The sequence below is a fragment of the Dryobates pubescens genome, chromosome 20, assembly GCF_014839835.1.
Source record: "Dryobates pubescens isolate bDryPub1 chromosome 20, bDryPub1.pri, whole genome shotgun sequence".
NCBI classification, from domain to species: Eukaryota; Metazoa; Chordata; class Aves; order Piciformes; family Picidae; genus Dryobates; species Dryobates pubescens.
Genome location: NC_071631.1, coordinates 264,764 through 282,097, shown reverse-complemented (window position 1 = coordinate 282,097; position 17,334 = coordinate 264,764). Strand labels below are relative to the sequence as shown.

The following is a 17,334-nucleotide window of genomic DNA, read 5'->3' as shown; positions in this document are numbered from 1 at the left end:
TTCCACGCCCTCCTCAGCGCTGCTTTTGGCTGACAATGGAGCACTGATTGGGAACGGGCAGCGTCTCCCGGGGTGCTGAGGAGCTGTGAGCCCAGGCTGCGCCCCCTCCCCGGCTGGCTCTCGGAGGTGGCATCGCTGCTGCTTCGTGTCGGGAGCGTTAACAACCTGTGAGTCATCTCCTTAGTGAACCATCTTGGGAAGGGGGAGATCGAGGCTGGGATGCTGCTTCCAGCCCGAGCTGCTGTGAGAAAATAAAGCTTTGAGCTGCTGGCGAAGGGAAGTGATGGGAATGAGGATCCCGGGCGTCCCGACGGGGCTGCGCCCTCTGGGCCCTGGGGACCACGCGTCCGGATGCCTGCACAGGAACCAGGACACACAGACCCTGTGTCCTGGGGAAAACTTGGCTGTGACATGAGGACTGTGTGTCCTGGTGCCTGTGCCAGCTGTGACACAGTGGGGGGATGAGGGGCCCTGCGCTGGGGGGTGCAAGCACAGGCACAGGTGCTGCACCCCAAGGCACAGGAGGGAGCCTCATGCTGGGTTTCCCAAGGGAGTCAGGTCCGTTTGTGCATCTCCCACGGATCTGGCAGGGGATTTGCCAGCACCTGCTGTGGTTCCAGCAGGACAGGAGTCGGGCTAGACCCCCTGGGCTGCTTCTGACCCCCCTGATCATAGAGGAGATTTTCCTGCAGCTCTTCCTCTCCCTGCTGCAGCCCCCACAGCAGGGGAGCTACTCCTGCCATGACCCACAGCTGAGCCTCTGTGGGCACAGCCACCACAGGCCGGTGCTAGGGTGGATGCCTGGGCACTGAGCCCGTGGATCCACCTCCTGTGAGGGCTCCGGGGCTGCTGAGAGGAAATGGGAGCTGTCTTTGATGTTGGGAATCCAGGTCAGCACCAACCCAGCTGCAATTCTGCCACTCCCAAACTGTGCCAAATTCTTCCCTGGCACTGCTTTGGTGTGCTGGGCACAAAGCTGAGCTCTTCCCTTCACTTGTTCATCCTCCAGATGTCCATGGGATGTTAGTCTGGGGCCGGGGGAAGATCCTCCTCTTGATGGAAAGCTGTTGGGAAAGCACAGGAGTGTTTGGTAAGGTTGAGTTTGTGCTAAGGGGTGGAGATTTGGGTGGCCTGGACCTGGAGAGCACCAGGAGCTGCAGAAGCAGCATCTGGCTCCCACCAGCACTTTGCTATCATGGCAGCTTGTCTGTGCAGGGCACTGTGGAGGTCAGGGGAGCAGCCAGAGCCAGGTTGGATGTGGCTTGGCCACAGCCCAAGAAAAGCCTTTTGGTCACCAGCCACCCCCTTTCCACCCAGCTCATGCCCAGTGTGTCCAAGCTAGGTCTGCAGCAGCAGACACTCCAACATCCCTTGCTGGCTGGGGGTTGCAACACCTCCACTGCATCAGGAGGCATCTAAGCCCAGGCTGCCTTGGCACTGCAGCTGCAGGTCCCTCTGTGTCCCACCGACATCTCCCTGATGGCTGCTGGGGGCTGAAAGCACCTGGCTGTGGCTGCCAACCCTACCTGTGCCTTCCAGCCAGGTGCTGCAGGTCAGGGCTTTGGAGGTGCCCAGCCTCATCCTTGGGGTCTACGACTACCCGTGGCATGTGCAGGAAGCTCCATGTGCATGGTGCTGGTCTCTGCAGCTCCACTGGGTGTCAGCCACAGCCCCAAGGTGAGGTCCTGCCCCATTTCTCCTGGTGGCAGCTGTGCACCTTCCTGGGTGTGTGAGCACCTGGAGAGGAGCAGGAGGGCACAGCCCTGTCCTCAGAGCCTCAAATACAGTGCTGGACCTCCCCACCCTCCCCAGAGAGCTGCAGAAGGTGCATGTCAGTGCTCACACTGGTGCCACCCCTGCCATGGGTGGGTTCCTCCTTTGTCCCTTTGCCAGTGCTGGGGATTTTCCTTTGCTTCAGTTCCCAGCATGATAGCATCAGGTGCCCGCTGCCATCTGTCCCAGCTTGTCCCAGTGGCCTCAGGAGTGCTCCTGGGAAGGGCAGAACCTCCTCCATCCAAAGGGGCACAGATGGTGGCTGCCAAATGCCATGTTTGTCCAAGACAGCCACCTGCTTCCTGTGCCCTGCTGGGAGCCATGCTGAGCCGTGGGGCACAGCTGGCATCACTGGTGTCACTGGTGGTGTTACTGATATTGTCACTGGTGTTCCTGGCCCGTCAGCCAGCACTGGGAGCCTCTGGAGCCTGGGGGGATGGCATGGACGTGGCCAGGGTGATACCCAGGGAAAAGCAAGGGGCACTGGGGAAAGGAGTGGGAATGCCAGCAAGGGCTGGGGGTCCCTGTGGGGTGCTGGCAGTTGTGTTTTGGTCTTTACTCACAGAGAGGAGGCACCCAGCGTGGTCCCAGCTGGGGTGGCTTAAACTCTGAGTTGAATCCCATCAGAGATGGCTCTTGGAAGAATCCCCTCCAAGGGGTTTCCTCCTAGGAAATGTGAGAGCCCAGCACCCTTGGGGCCCTGGCAGGATGCTGAGCATTGCAGAATTTGGCCATCCCGAGGGTGGGCTGCCAGCACTGTGGCACTGGTCCAAGGCTGGGTGAAGGCAGGGAACAGGGGTGGGAGGAAGAGGAGCAGTGCTGGAGAAGGCTGCTGTGTTCCAGTTTGTGTTTCTCCCAGCTTCAAAGGCAGCTTCCCCTCCTCCAGCCTGCAAGAGCTGCCACAGCTGATCACTGAAATGGATTGTTCTCCCCCTTTTCTTTCTTCTCCTGAAAGGCACAAAAATCCCCCCTCAGCTTCTGCATCTCCCAGACATGCAGCATCTTCCTCCCACCCTCTCCCACTCTTCCTCCCTGAAGCCATCACAGACTCAGCTCTGGGCCACCTGGCTCATCTCCCCAGCCACATCCTTGTTCTTAAGAAGACATTTTCAGGGCTGATTTCTCCTCTGACTGTGGGGTCAGGGTTGAGTTCTTTCTCCTGGAAAAGACATTTGCAGGGTTCAGTTTTCCTTCTGGAGAAGCCTTTGAGGGCTGCAAACCTGCAGGTCTCAGCTGGGCTGTCCCCAGGGAGCGCTTGGCCAGCCCAGCCTGCGGTTAAATAAAGAGCAATAAGGGCAAATTGAAAGCAGTGGTTTAATGATCAGGAAGAGCTCTGCCCCCCTGGCTGCCCAACTGAGCACAGAGATTTATTTTCTAAACACAAATGCCAACACCCCTGCTCCCAGCCAGGTGAAGCAGCTGAGAGCCACAGACAAGTGCTTAAAAGCCACACGAAGTGGCCGGGGCCTGGAGAAACCCTTGGGCTGGAGGAAGAGCTCTGCTGGCAGGAGATGTTTGTTGTTGAAGGAGAGGACAGCAGGTTGGAAAGAGCCTTTACTCCTCCCTCCCAAGGTTCTGGCTGCAGCAGGTTTGGGGGGCAGGCTGTTTGGTATGTAAATCCCTGCTCGCTCCGTGGCTCATGGAGGCAGAGCCAGGTCTGGAGCAGCCTTGGCTGCAGGAGGACTTGGCTCAGTGACAGTGAAGTTGATTTAAGGGGTTCTGGGGGGATTTGGGGCTTTTAACTCACCCTTCCCTTGGAAAGGTGGCTGTGCATCTCCCATGGCAGGCACGGATTTGAGGTCTCCAGTCCAGGGGGACAATCCCTGTCCTGCTCCTGCTGACCCAGGCCAGGATGCTGGTGGCTTTCTTGCCCACCTGGGTACACTTCAGCCTCATCTTCTGCTGCTGTCACCCAGCACCCCCAGGTCCTTTTCCACTGGGCAGTTTCCAGCCACTCTCCCTCCAGGGGAGAGATCACAGCTACCAGGGGGAAGAACCCCGCAGCTAATTGCGCTGTTAATGGCCTGGAACGGCCCCGGGGGAGGCGCTCCCGCGGTGCTGCTGAAAGGTCCTCCTCTCGCCCACCCGACGGCAAGCACTGAGCCCCCTCCTCCCCGTGGCCTGGGGACCAGAGCTGTGGGTGGGTGGCAAGGGGACATTTAGTGTTGTTTTTTCCTTGCTGTAGCCAGGGTCTCTCATGAGCCAAGCAATTTTTCTCCTCTCCTCACACTTCTACCTTCCTCCGTATCCAAGCGCAGCCGGGATCCTCGGCGGGCCGGGATGAGTCACGGCTGGAAGGGCAGCAGCTCCTCATCCCTCCTGGGGCTCCACATCTCCCATCACCAGCAGCTCCTCCGTGCAGAGCAGCGCTCCCGCCCCAAGGAGATACCTGCAAAGGGCTGGGCAGAGAGGGCAGGGCCCAGCGACAGAGGGCACAGCCCGCGGTGGTGCTGGGGGTGCAGGGACCAAAGGGGTGAGGGTGACCTGGCCAGGCTCACGTCTGCAGCGTGACACGTGTGAGCCCTTGTCCCCAGCTTGAACTACTGCTCCAGAGCTGAAGTGGATCCCTCCCCACCAAATGGATTCCTCTCCAAAAAGTGGATCCCCCCCCAGCCCAGCTGACGGCAGCTCCCCCTCCCCGTTAGCCCCGGCCCCGGCTGCCGCTGCCTCGCTAATCACCAGCCAGGCTGCAGTGCTGCGGAGAGCAATTAATTACCATTTGCTTCAATGACGCTCCTGACCCTGCCAGCCTCAGGAGCAAATTGGCTGCTGTGGGTGATGGGTTTGCTGAGAGGGCTGCTGGTGGTGTCAGGCTCCTGGGAAGAGCTTCCTCGCAGAACCAGCTCTTTTTGTTTCCCCTTTGCAGAGGAGGCTCTTTGGAAGGACGTGGCCTTGGGTGCCAGCTGTGCTCAGCCTTCACGCTTGAGGGACCTAGGAGCAAGGAGGTGCAGAGATTACTGGAGTGGACCAGAGCTTGGGAACGACCCCAGCCTGACACCCTGGGGCATTCAGCCCAGGGAAGGGCTTCATAGGTTCACAGGATGGGATGGGTTGGAAGGGTCCTTAACGCCCCCTGCCATGGGCCGGGACACTTCCCACTGGCCCAGGCACATCCAGGGAGGGGACATCCACAGCCTCCCTGGGCAACCTGTTGCAGTGTCTCACCTCTGTCACCATCCCTGGAGGTATCCACAGGGCTGAAGGTTCACAGAATTCATTCAGCTGGAATAGAGCTCTAAGCTCATTGAGCCTGACCTGCATGGAGATGTGGTGCTGAGGGGCACAGTTCAGTCTGGCAGGATTGGGTGATCTGAGTGACCTGAAAGGTCTCTTCCAACCCGAAGGACTCCACAATTCTGTGATTCTCTGATTTTTTGACCAAGGAAGTCACTGGTCAGGGGCTGCATGTGGCCAGGACACGCTGGGGTGGTGCAAAGTGGTGGAAAGATCATTTGGGGATACTGCAGACAAGCAGGGCAGGGTTAGAGAACGTGCAGAGACAATTCCTCCTCTGCAGCACAAACCCTGCCTGATCCAGGGGGTGGGGGGAGCAAGCCTTGAGCTCAGCCCTGCTGCCCAGCCCAGCTCATCCCTTCCCATTTCTCCCCTCCACACCACCTCGGGTGCTCTGCCTGCATCCAGAGCTGCCCTGCAGGGTGCTGCAGCAGTGGCCCCGAAGCTGCCCTGCCAGGCTCCAGCCGCTTGGCTCTTCATTATCTCACTCAACATTAATCTGCTGCTCCTAATTGCTGAGTGCCACTGAGCTCCTGGCAGGGAGGGGAAGCAGCAGCCAGCAGAAGCAGCCAAGGTGGGGTTTGGGATTTTCTTGCTTCACAATATTTAGGTCGACGTTGCTGTGGGAGGTGTGGGGTGGGAATTCCTGTGGGCTGGGGAAGAAGGGAGAAGGTTTATAGCATTTCTTGGGGTCTGTGCCGGGGTCCTTTCCCGGCCTCAGCGGGGAAAAGAGCGTGTGTCCCCCATGGGAGTCCAGGGAGACTGGGCTCCGTGGGGAGCTGGTTTGATTTTAAGGGGGATCTTTGCTTAGCCAAGGCGGGGGGGGGGGAAGAAAAGACTCTGCCAAGTGCTGTGATTTCAGGAGGGCTGAGCTCAAAGTGCTCTGCAGATTCAGCAAACCTCTTCAGCCCAGAAACAAAAGGGCATGGGGGGTTCCTGCAGGAAAAGCCTGGTCTGTAATTTTCCATGCAACATGGGAAGGTTTGGGTCCACTGTGGGATCCTTGGATGCATTTAATCATCCAGAACCCTGGGGGAGGCTGGGGAGTGATTTTCTTTTCCCTCTGATCAATTGCAAATGTTGCTGCTGACAAAAGGATTTCCCTCCTTGTTTCGCAGGAACAAAGCCCTGAACACAGCCAGGCTGAAGCCATGGCTTTGCTCCAAGCTTTTTGTCTTGGCTGGGCAATCACCTTGTTTTCAGAGCAGCTCTGAGGCAGCTCACAGCAATGCAGAACAATGAAGCAGACAGGCTCAGCAGTCTCCCCCACCTCATTCAGTGATGGCTGTGGCACTGCCCAGGGCCTGGCATTGCCCTTTACACCCCTGCCTGGCTCCTCGGGGCATCTAGGGACCCACCCCATCTCCACAGCCTTCAGCAGCAGTTCCCATGGGATTCAGCTCCAAATCCCTGCACATCCCATCCTCCCCTGCTACTCGTGCTCAGGGAAAACAGAATTTGGGTTTAATTAAAACAAACCCCAAAAGCTCAGCAGCACAGCAGCCAAAGGGCTTTGGCTGAGGCAAGGCTCCAAGGGAATGCAGCAGACATGGTCCTCCCAAAAGAAATTGGAGCCTCTTTTGCTGTCATCCAGCAAAGTGGGACACGTGGAGAGCCTGCACCTGCATGTGGGGTTTGAGGTCTGGCAAGGAGAGGCCTAGGAGAGAACTGCAGCATCCCAGCATGGTGTGGAGTGGAAGGGATCACCCAGTCCAAGCCCCCTGCTCCAGCAGGGCACCCACAGCAGCTTGCCCAGGACCACAATGGCCAGGTGGCTGCTGGGGCAGCTCCTCTGCGATTTCGTCACCCACCACAGATTGGAGCAGCCCTGAAGTGCAGGAGGATGAAGCAGGATCATGCACAGGGCTAAAAGCTGAGCTCCTGGCTGGTTCCCACCAGGCTGGAGTGAGAGCTGTCACCTGGCCAGGCTGCTCTGCCCTGCTGCTGGTGACCAGGGAGGACAATCCCCACGGCTCTGCAGCGGGAGCAGCAGGCAGAGCCTCCTGACATTTAACAAGAGGGAAAAGAAAAGAGCTGGTGAAGCTCTGGGTAAATACCAGCAGAGCTTCCAGGCACTGGCAGCCTGGGGTGGCACTGAGGATGCCAGGCCTTGATTGCTAATTATGGGGGAGCCCTAATGAGGGTCATGCTCCCTCCAAACACAGCTCTTTGGGTGCACCTCAGTGCTGAGGGCTCTGCTGTGCCCTGGGTCCAGGGCTCATCTCCAAGCCCTAATGGTGCAGGGTGAGCCCAGCACCAGACTGGATGTCCAGGATCAGTGTGAGCCCCAACACCCTCTGCTGCCCCCCAGTTCCTCACTCCAGACTGGAAGTGGCAGTGATGGGATTTGCTGGTGAGGCTCATCCTGGCACGCAGCAGGCTGTGATGGCACAGCCTGGGGCATGCACAGGACTGGGCTTCACTGTAAGCTCCAGAGATGGTCCAGAAGTAGCTCCCCAAACACTGCCATGCTCCTGGGGGACTGTGCAGAATTGGCACCACCCCAGAGGGGTCTGGAGAGGTCTGACCCCTCCTTGGTGCTGCTGCCCAGGGCAGAGGGAAGATGAGGAACTGCCTGGAGGGACCGAGCCAGCTCCAGAACTGCATCACTTGGGTTCAGTTCCAACAGGGTTCACCACCAGCCCCTCCATGCCCTACCCAAAACCCCAAATGCTGGGTACGTCCTGGCTGAGGGTCCCCCCCAGGCCCAGCCCTCCCCTGGAGGTGGGGGTTCCACGGAGGCCCCACCCTCACCTGCTCCGTCCCTGTGCCGGGACTCGCCGGGTCCCTGCTTTGGGGGCCTGCACCCGGGCCGGGGGATAGCGAGGAAGGAGAGGCTGGGGGAATGGAGTTGCCAAGGAAACGAGGGACCAGCGAAGGGCTGAGGGTGGATTTTTTTTGTCAGGGCTGGAAAAATCGGGGGGGAGAATGGTGGGAGAGAAGGGCAGTGGCAAAGCCCCTCAGCAGGGGCGAGCCAAGGGGGCTGGGGAGCAGGGTTCGGGCCCCTGGGCAAACTGGGACGCCAAAGGATGAGGCGAGTGCTGAGGGCTCTGTCTGCTGGATTCTGCATCTGCAGGATGGAGCCTGATGCAGGCTCAGGGAGGGAAGGGGGTCTGGTGGCAGGGGTGGCGGCTGTCCCCATCACCAGCGGCATGGGGAGGGGCAAGCCATGGAGGCTGGAAGTAGCAGCTCCACCCCTCGAAGCAGTTTAGCTTCTCCGAACCGCAGAGCCCTTTGGTTGGAAGAGAGCTTTGGGCTGCCCCTCAGCTCACAGAAGGGTGGCAGCGGCACCCTCACCAGCCGCGGCCACCCACAGTCACCAGCCCCTGCCCTGTGCCCCTGCCAGGTGCCTCTGAAGGGAGCCTCTTCGAGAGGCTGAGGGCAGCACGGGAAGGGCTTGGTGCTGTGGGGCTCCATCCCACACCTCCTGTAGCCAACGGTGTGGTCTCCTGGCTGGCCCCCAACTCCCTTTCCCTGGAAAACCTCTCCCAGCTGTGGATGAGCTGCCCCGCCACGGGACAGCCTTCAGCATCCAAACCCACGCAGGGAGCTGCTCCAGGCTTCACTAAAGGTCTTTAATGGCCAAGCAGGGGATGGATGGCATCAAGACACTGCTCTGCCCAAGCTGGGGCTGGCAGATTCAAGACTTGCTGGAGCTGGCTGTGGGCTCTTGGAGGACCCCAAGGCTCGAGCCCAGGGTGTGTGAACGCAGATGCCAGCCCCCCTCAGAAGCAGCCTGTGCCAGAAACATTCACACCTTTATTGCTCCAGCTGAAGGGCTCCTGCACTCCTCTCCCCCCATCCCTTCTCTCCTGGGGACACTGCTTTCAGGGCAGGGTGGATGGCCTTGTGTCACAGAGCAGAAGGACAAGGTGTCATCCCACCAGCACCCTACAAGCATCCCACCTCCCTCTGTGTCCTCCCACAGCATGCACTTCGCCGAGGAAGGTGTTGGAGTTCACACCTGTCCCTTTCCCACCCTCAGCCCCCAGGACAGTGCCACAGCCCCACCTCCGTGGCTGCCCTCCAGTCATCCATGCCCAGGGAAGGGCAAGCTACTCAGGTCCATTCCCAGTGGGCTCCCAGTGCACCCCAAGCCAAGGGCAGGTCCTCACAGGGAGGAGCTACTTGACTTCACCAGGGTCTCCTCCAGCAAAGCCAGCTCTCACCAGAGCCCAGCTCTGGGGTGTTCGAGGGAGCCCAGTGCAAGGAGACAGGGACCTGGGGTGCAGGGACCTGGGGTGCAGGGACCTGGGGTGCAGGGACCAGTGCTGCTCCATCACCCTCTCTCCCCACCCATGGTGGCCATCACAGCTTCTTCTCTTGCCCCACGTTCCCTCCAGCCCCACTGCTGGGCACCATCAGCAGAACTGCAAGAGAAGCAGAGCCCAGGGTGGGTGCTGAGCCTTCACCCAGCCCCCTTGGTACCGTTGCGGGGGGCTTTGCCACCCCCCGGCGCCAGTGCTGTGCATTGGTGCCCAGAGCCCCCTGGCACAGACCTTCCAGCGGTTGCCACACTCATTGCACAGCACGAAGGTGGTCATGGGCTCATCCGCACTGCGTGTCTGCACCTGCGGGCAGCCTGGCATCAGCACAGCCCCCACCAGCCCCACAGCTGGCACCGAGGGACAGGGGCACCGAGGGACAGGGGCACCTGGGCACAGGGGCACCGAGGGACAGGGGCACCAAGGGACAGGGGCACCCGGGCACAGGGGCACCCGGGCACAGGGGCACCCAGGGACAGGGGCACCCAGGGACAGGGGCACCGAGGGACAGGGGCACCCGGGGACAGGGGCACCCGGGGACAGGGGCACCGGGGGACAGGGGCACCGGGGGACAGGGGCACCCAGGGACAGGGGCACCCAGGGACAGGGGCACCCAGGCACAGGGGCACCCAGGGACAGGGGCACCCAGGCACAGGGGCACCCAGGCACAGGGGCACCCAGGGACAGGGGCACCCAGGGACAGGGGCACCGAGGGACAGGGGCACCCAGGCACAGGGGCACCCAGAGACAGGGGCACCGAGGGACAGGGGCACCGAGGGACAGGGGCACCCAGAGACAGGGGCACCGAGGGACAGGGGCACCCAGGGACAGGGGCACCCAGGCACAGGGGCACCCAGGCACAGGGGCACCCAGGGACAGGGGCACCCAGGGACAGGGGCACCGAGGGACAGGGGCACCCAGGCACAGGGGCACCCAGAGACAGGGGCACCGAGGGACAGGGGCACCCAGGCACAGGGGCACCCAGAGACAGGGGCACCGAGGGACAGGGGCACCCAGGGACAGGGGCACCGAGGGACAGGGGCACCGAGGGACAGGGGCACCCGGGGACAGGGGCACCCGGGCACAGGGGCACCCGGGCACAGGGGCACCGAGGGACAGGGGCACCCGGGCACAGGGGCACCTGGGCACAGGGGCACCGAGGGACAGGGGCACCCAGGGACAGGGGCACCCGGGCACAGGGGCACCCGGGCACAGGGGCACCCAGGGACAGGGGCACCCAGGGACAGGGGCACCCAGGCACAGGGGCACCAAGGGACAGGGGCACCCGGGCACAGGGGCACCGAGGGACAGGGGCACCCAGGCACAGGGGCACCCAGGCACAGGGGCACCCAGGGACAGGGGCACCAAGGGACAGGGGCACCCAGGCACAGGGGCACCGGGGGACAGGGGCACCCGGGCACAGGGGCACCGAGGGACAGGGGCACCCAGGCACAGGGGCACCCAGGGACAGGGGCACCAAGGGACAGGGGCACCCAGGCACAGGGGCACCCGGGCACAGGGGCACCCGGGCACAGGGGCACCCAGGCACAGGGGCACCCAGGCACAGGGGCCCGCGGGGTGACCTGGTTGTAGGTGCAGTTCTTCTTGCGGCACTTGCCGCACTGGAAGAGGTCGGTGACGGTGCCGCCGGTCTTGGCCATCTGGTGCTCCCGGATGGCCTCCTGGGTCATGGCACTCCGCAGCCTCTTCAGCTCATCGCTGGCCATCTCCTGCCGATGCCACCAGCTTGGCAAGGGCAGCGCTGCCATGCCTCTGCCCAGGGGCTGGCAGCCCAGCCAGCACAGGGTGCGAGGCACCACGGTGCTGCACCTTCCCCATCCTCTCCAGGACCAGGACTGATCCTGCTCCCTGTGCCGGCTGGAGGCCTTTGCCCATCCAGAGGAAAAGAATCAGCCCATGCCCAAACTGCCCCTTCGAGGACCCGGCTCACCATGGAGGCGCCTCCCAGGGCTCCCATTGGCTCCTGCCCCTTGAGAAGGTGCAACAGGAACCCTCGAGCCTGAGCCCTGCCAGCTCTGTGGTGGACTGGGGGCTGTGGGGCCCAGGTAGTGCTCCCCCACTTCGCCCCTGTGCCTAATGCTGTGTCCCAGCCAGCACCAGCAGCGGTGTGACCCCCACCAAGCCCGGACCCGGCCAGCCCCTGGGCACCAACACAGCCTCCAAGAGCAGAGGCTGGAGGGGGCCTCACCCCCAGCAGAGGCAGCATGGGCACGGCCCAGGAGCCAGCGCTGTGCCCCCCACCTCGGCGGTCATGCGGGCGATGAGGCTGGGCTGGGTGGCCCCGCACAGGACCCCCCTCCTCAGGCTGGGGTTCTTGGGGTCCTTCAGGTTGCTGATCCTGCTCCGCACGCGGTTGCGATACTTCATGTCTGTGCTCTTCAGCTCCTGGAAGATATGTGGGGGTCTGTCAAGGAGTCAGGGGGGAACGTGGGGGGGTGCCAGCCCCAGGGGCACCTGATGCTGCCCTGGCCTTGGTGATGCTGATTGCCACCAGGGCCAGTGCCATGCATGCACAGAGGTAACCAATCTCAACGGGGGTTTGCTTCTGGAGGCCACGTGTGGGGAGGGCCCTGCTGTGACCCCCAAAGGCTGTCAGGGCACAGGGACCTCATCGAGCCCCGTGCTGGGCCATGAGTTCATGGTGCAGAAGACTCATGCTGTTCTCCTCCTCCCAGGATGGCCAAGAAGCCAGCAGCTGCCCTCATGGATGGGAGGTCACAAGGCTGAGCTGGCAGCTTCAGGGTCCCATGAGGCCCCAGGCACACAGCCAGGGTCTGGGGTGCACCAAAAACTGAAGCCTACCCAGAAGGAGACATCACCACGGGGCTGGTCCTGCTCTTCTGGACTGCCAGGACACACCAAGCTTCAGCTGGGAGAGAATGGAGGTGGCTCCATCCCTGCCAGTATGGCACAGCCCTGCTGTAGACCAGGGCTAGGGAGAGGGCTGGGCACCCACAGCAGGCTCAGAGAAGAGACCTCGGCTGGGTCTGGGTTTATTTGCTCAGGGGCAGAGGGGATCACAGGGACTTGGGGGGGACACAGACCCCCGGACTAAGGCAGGTGCCCAGGAGATGCTCTGCTAAGCATCAGACTCAGCCTCTAACCAGGGTCTGGGCTCCCTCTGCAGGCAGCGGAGACAGCAGAGCCTGTCCCTCCCTGGCCTTGTCGCTGTCCCTCCCTGGCCTTGTCGCTGTCCCTCCCTGGCCTTGTCCCCATCACCCTCCGTGCTGTCCCACCCATGCATGTGCCCTGCAGCCGGTGGAGCCTGGGCACCCCCAGGCCCCCCAAAGGATATGATCTTCAATCTCTGATGCCATCTGCTCGCAGTTGACACCAAACTCCTTGTAGTCATCTAAAGGGCAGAGAGGCCAAGGGGTGAGTGTTGGCTGTGGAACCAGGCAGGTCTCACCCTGCACTGAGAGCCCCCAAAGAGTCACAAGTGTCCCCCTCAGCTTGTCCCAAATGCTCAGCTCTAACTAGCCCAAATTATTACCCATCCTGGACCCCATCCCCACACTCAGCTCCTGCCCAGAGACCAAACCAACCTCCTTTGCTTTCATTTTGGGGCTCCAGCATCTGTTGGCTCAGGCACCCTCAGAGCTTCAGCCCCCACCAAGAGGTCCAGCACCCCCAGGCCCCAGCCCCACTCACCATCCACACGCAGGGCAGCTGCCAGCATCTCGATGCATTTGTCCCTCACCGAGTCCCCTGTCAGGTAGCAGGGGGCCAGGAGGCAGGGGCCAGGAGAGAAGCTGGGGCTGGTGGGGGTCTGTGGTGCCTCCGGCTTGGCCTTACTGCCATTGGCTCTGCAGGGGCCCATGTGGAAGACAGATAGGTGCCAGGGTCCTAGCACAGGCCAAAGGGACCTGCCAGTTGTGCCAGGACAGTGGGATGGGTATCTCCCAGGGCTATCTCCTGTGGGTTTCTCCCATGGCCACCTCCTACCTGTCCTCCTTGCTGTCACTGGAGTTCCTCCTGGAGCCAGAGGAAGCTGGTGAGGGACTGGTGCTCAGAGAGGCTCTCCTGGGGTGGCACAAGAGGACAGTGGAGGTGACATCAGACTGGAGCAGGTAAGACAAGGGGTGAAGGCTGGTGGTAGGACCTCAGGCACCAGCACATCAGTGTGAGCACTTGGAAGCCAGCAGGAATCTCCCTGGAGGAAGATTCGCTCCTCATGGGCAGTGTCCCGGCGCCTGTAGCAGGATCAGGGCTCTCAGCCATCACCACCCACCCCAGATTGGGGTCCTGTGGTCCAAGCATCACCAAAGGGGATCCCCAAAGTTTGCCCAGACCGCCTGGGGATGCCCCTTCCTCACCTGTCCCCTGAGGGTCTCTTCCGTGGGGAGGAAGCAGCTGAGGTGCTGGAGGACCTCGAGTCAGCAGAGTCTCTCCTGGCAGGACCAGCTCCAGGTCAGAGGATTGTGACAGGGAGCAGGCAGAGGGTCCAGGCCCCCACTCCCAGCCCAGGGAGGGGCTGGGGTCTGACCTCTTTCATCCCACCCAGCCCAGGCACCTACCTCTCTTTCTTGCCATCTGGAGAGGACTTTGAGGGCACAGTGCAGCCACTGCTGGGCTCCCTTCACCGCATCGCCCGAAGGGAGGGGAGAGGCTCTCAGTGCCCAGTGCCCAGCAGGAGCTGGGTGCTGACTGCCCATCCACACACTCCAGCCATGCCACCCCTGAGCCCCACCAGCCCCCAGACTGGGGGCAAAGCCTCTCCCAGTACCCAGCAGACCCCTGCGGGGCTCAGGGTGCCCCTTGGCTGGTACCTCTCTGGGATGGCGTCTGCAGGGTGGCCCCGGGGGGTGCTGGACTTGCTGAGCTTCCTGGGGCAGAGAGAGCAGGGCAGGGTCAGATAGGCACCGTCCCAGCAGCCCCTACCCAGGGAACAAACAGCAGACAGCAGCCCCCACCTCTCCTTGTGCTTCTCCTTGTGCTTCTCAGATGGGTTCTTGGGGTGCTTCACCCCTTCACTGGGGCAGCTGTGCAGATCCAGCACCTTCTCCCCATCCGTGTCCCTCTCCTTCTTCCCATCCACATCCTTCTCCTTCCTCGGGGTGGCAGAGGGCTCTAGGGGACGGAGCTGGGTGTCACAGGTGTGGCCCAAGCCAGCACCTGCGGAGCTGTGGCCCAAGGGGGAGGTGGCTGGGGAGATGCTCGGCCCTTGGGGGGGTCACACAGAAAATCCACCAGGGCCCTGCTCCCCCTGCCAGCGCTCCGCTGTGGTGGCTGCGCTGCAGCGAGTCCCAGCTCGGGATCACCCCCGCCAGCCCCCTTGGAGACCATCAGGCGTTTGGGGTGCCAGGGAGGTCAGGGAGGGTTGGGACTCGGGGGGCTTCCCAGTGTTGCTCACCCAGCAGCCGCTTCCAGTTCCTGATGAGGATTTTGGCCGAGGCCACCACCTCCTCATCCTCGCAGTGCTTCCGCACCGAGTTCACAGCCACCCCGATGCGCGTGGCCTGGGGGCACAGGCAGGGAGAGTCCTTAGGGAGTGCCGGCTGCCACAGCTGGGACAGCACAAGCTGCCCCATGGGGTGCCACCCTGTCAGCAGCTGCTGGCACCCACCCAGGCCCCCTCACCTGGAGCAGCTGGATGGTCATGGTGTAGCCCGTGAGGGACTTGAGCAGGTCCAGGGCCCCTTCCTAGAGTGGGGAGAGGTCGTGGGGACCTTTGAGGAGCCAGGGAGAACTGGCATGGGGGATGTAGAGGTGGCTCCTGTGTCCCCCTTCCTCTCGTTGGCACCAGGCAGCGCAGGGAAGGGCACTCCAAGGAGACACAAAGCAGCCCTGGGCCAGTTCCCAGGGAACTCCAGACCCTCTACAGCCACACATCCATAGGAACACCTCCAAATCCTGCTGGATCCATCCTGGTCTGGGGTCAGCTCTTGGGGCTGGGAAGCAGCAGCTTCCCATCAAGCCTGGGAAAACCCCGCGGTGAGGAAAGCCAGGGCTGCCTGCCAGGAGCTGGGCACGGCTGAGGGGCACCCAAGTGTCCCCACACCGGAGTGTGAGGGTCCGTGGGGGGCACAGCCCCAGGATTTTAGCCTGATCCCAGGCTCACGGCGGCTGCAGGGCTAAAGATAAACTCGGCAGGGAGCCCTCCTCCTGCTCTCCTGGGGTATTTTTGGAGCTCCAGCAGCCGGCAGCAGCTTGCAGGGGTCCTCCTGGCAGGGGGCACAGCCTCACCCCGGGCTGGACCCCATGCACCATGAGGGCTGAGCCAGGCCCTCCCCTGCGATGGGCGCAGGGGAAGTCCCCACGCTGCAGCCAGCCCCAGACCCTTTCCAGTCCCCTGCCCGCTGGGCAGGATCAGTCCCTTGACCGCGGGACAATTCCCACGGGGTCTGTCTGGCTTCCGCAGGGGTTGGACTTGGTCCCAAGCCTTGACACCTAAACCAGCCACCAGATCCGCGGGGGTGGCAGTGCTGCCCCCACCCCCTCCTCGGGGCCGGCACCGTGGCAGGTCAAAGGCCTCGGGAGCGGTCAAACATTAACCGGGAGGGGCCGGGCCCCGCGCTGCCCACGCGAAACCGGATCCCCGCACGGATCCTCACCGGACACGAAGGCTGGCAGGGACGGACCTTGCCTGCCCCCTGGCACCCCAGTGCCGAAGCCCCCCAGGAGCCCCCTCCCCTTGGACGCTTGCACGCGTTCGCGCGGAGGGGAGGGGGAGGCTGTGCCCCCCGCGCGGTTTTGCCGTGCACGCGGCTGAGCCCCTGGCCCCAGCCCTGGCCCCGATCGGGTGGTGGCAGCGGGCTGGTGGCCAAGCACCTGTCGCCCACAGCTGCCCATGGGCCTACGGCCACCACCCCTGGCACAGACACCCCCCACACACCCCCCCGCCCTTGTCCCCAGATCCCAACAGCCAGGAGAAATGGGGTGCGGGAGAGCCCCAGACTGGCAGCAGCCCTGGGTGGTGGCATCACGAGGCTGGGGTGGTGCAGGCAGCACCCTGGGGAGCCGGTGGCACCTGTGGGTGCTCAGCACCCTTTGGAGCTGCTCAGACCACAAGCAACAGGAGGGGAGCTGAAGAACAAACCCCAATCGCCTCCCTGCCCCGTTCTGAGCCTTGCAGCACCTAAACACGCACTCCTGTCCCACGCACACGCGTGTCACCCCCCCGCGGGGCTCGGCCTCACCGTGCTCTTCCTGGCCACCATCTTCTCCAGCTTCTTGGCGATCCGGACCAGCTCCTCAGCGGGCCCCATGCTTGCGGCTGCCGGCTCCGAGGGCTGGAGCAGGACCAGGGCGGCAGAGGGCACAGCTGGGACCTGCTGGCATCAGGGGGGCTTGGGCAGGGGCTGTGGGGCGGCTGGGTGTGAAGCGGTGTCCGGGCTGGGAAAGAGAAGGGAGGGAAAGGAAAGCAGAGAGGAGGTGGAGCTGTGCTGGCCAGTTACAAACTGTGCCAGGCAGGGCAGGGCTAAATATAGCCGAGAGCACCGGGACGGGACGGGACCGGCGGCGGGAGCCGGGGGAGGCGCCTGCCGGAGGGCACCGGGACACCCCTGTGCCAGGCCCAGGACAGTCCGGCGGTGCCAGCGTGCCCGTGGGCTGCGGGAGCTGCCTGCCGGGGGGTGGCACGGAGCGAGCTCAGGACGTGCCTTTGCCACAGGCATGGCTCGGCGGGAATGTGGCTTTGGCACGGGAATGGCTCAAGCAGGCAGTCCCGAGGGATGCAGCACAGCCTGGTGTGAGCACTGTGGGCACAGGGCTGCCCTTTCCAAACCAAGCTCAGCCTCCCCCCACAGCCTGTCACGCCTGGCAGATGCCAAGGCTACACCAGTATTTGCCAACGGGGAGCAGTCAGTACCTGATGTGCCAGCCTATGGTGGGTGCCAACAGCCCCCCCGAACTGGGCAGCAGTTTGGGGCACCGCGGTGGGGATGCTGTCCCTAGGCTTGAGTGGCACAGGTGGTTGGGATGGGTGGGTGACAGCCAGTGTGCCACCCTGGCTTGTCCCTGTTCCACCAAGGGGTGGTTGGAAGGTGAGCCCTTCACTTGGAGCTGGACTCATCTGGGCACGCAGGGAGGATGCCCATGC

The 17,334-nt window shown here is 62.9% G+C and overlaps 1 protein-coding gene across 1 annotated transcript; it reads right to left on the bottom strand.

The window, feature by feature from the left end:
* Positions 1–9,052: 9,052 nt before the first annotated feature.
* On the bottom strand, positions 9,053–16,725 carry TCEA3 (transcription elongation factor A3). Its single transcript, XM_054170854.1, has 14 exons — positions 16,433–16,725; positions 14,874–14,936; positions 14,647–14,752; positions 14,207–14,363; positions 14,063–14,119; positions 13,811–13,870; positions 13,610–13,684; positions 13,239–13,316; positions 12,945–13,099; positions 12,589–12,645; positions 11,535–11,689; positions 10,856–11,002; positions 9,507–9,578; positions 9,053–9,377 (listed from the first exon to the last, which is right to left on the bottom strand). Exons 1-14 carry the CDS (start codon positions 16,499–16,501, stop codon positions 9,369–9,371), a joined length of 1,260 nt encoding a protein of 419 aa, XP_054026829.1. The 5' UTR covers positions 16,502–16,725; the 3' UTR covers positions 9,053–9,368.
* Positions 16,726–17,334: the final 609 nt, after the last annotated feature.

Bases quoted from the DNA above. Each gene is read 5' to 3' on its own strand.
- TCEA3 (XM_054170854.1), bottom strand. From the start codon at position 16,501: ATGGGGCCCGCTGAGGAGCTGGTCCGGATCGCCAAGAAGCTGGAGAAG. The intron at 14,753-14,873 runs GTGAGGGGGCCT...CTGTGCCCCCAG, and splicing joins TGACCATCCAGCTGCTCCAG to GCCACGCGCATCGGGGTGGC. The intron at 14,364-14,646 runs GTGAGCAACACT...TCCGTCCCCTAG, and splicing joins GAACTGGAAGCGGCTGCTGG to AGCCCTCTGCCACCCCGAGG.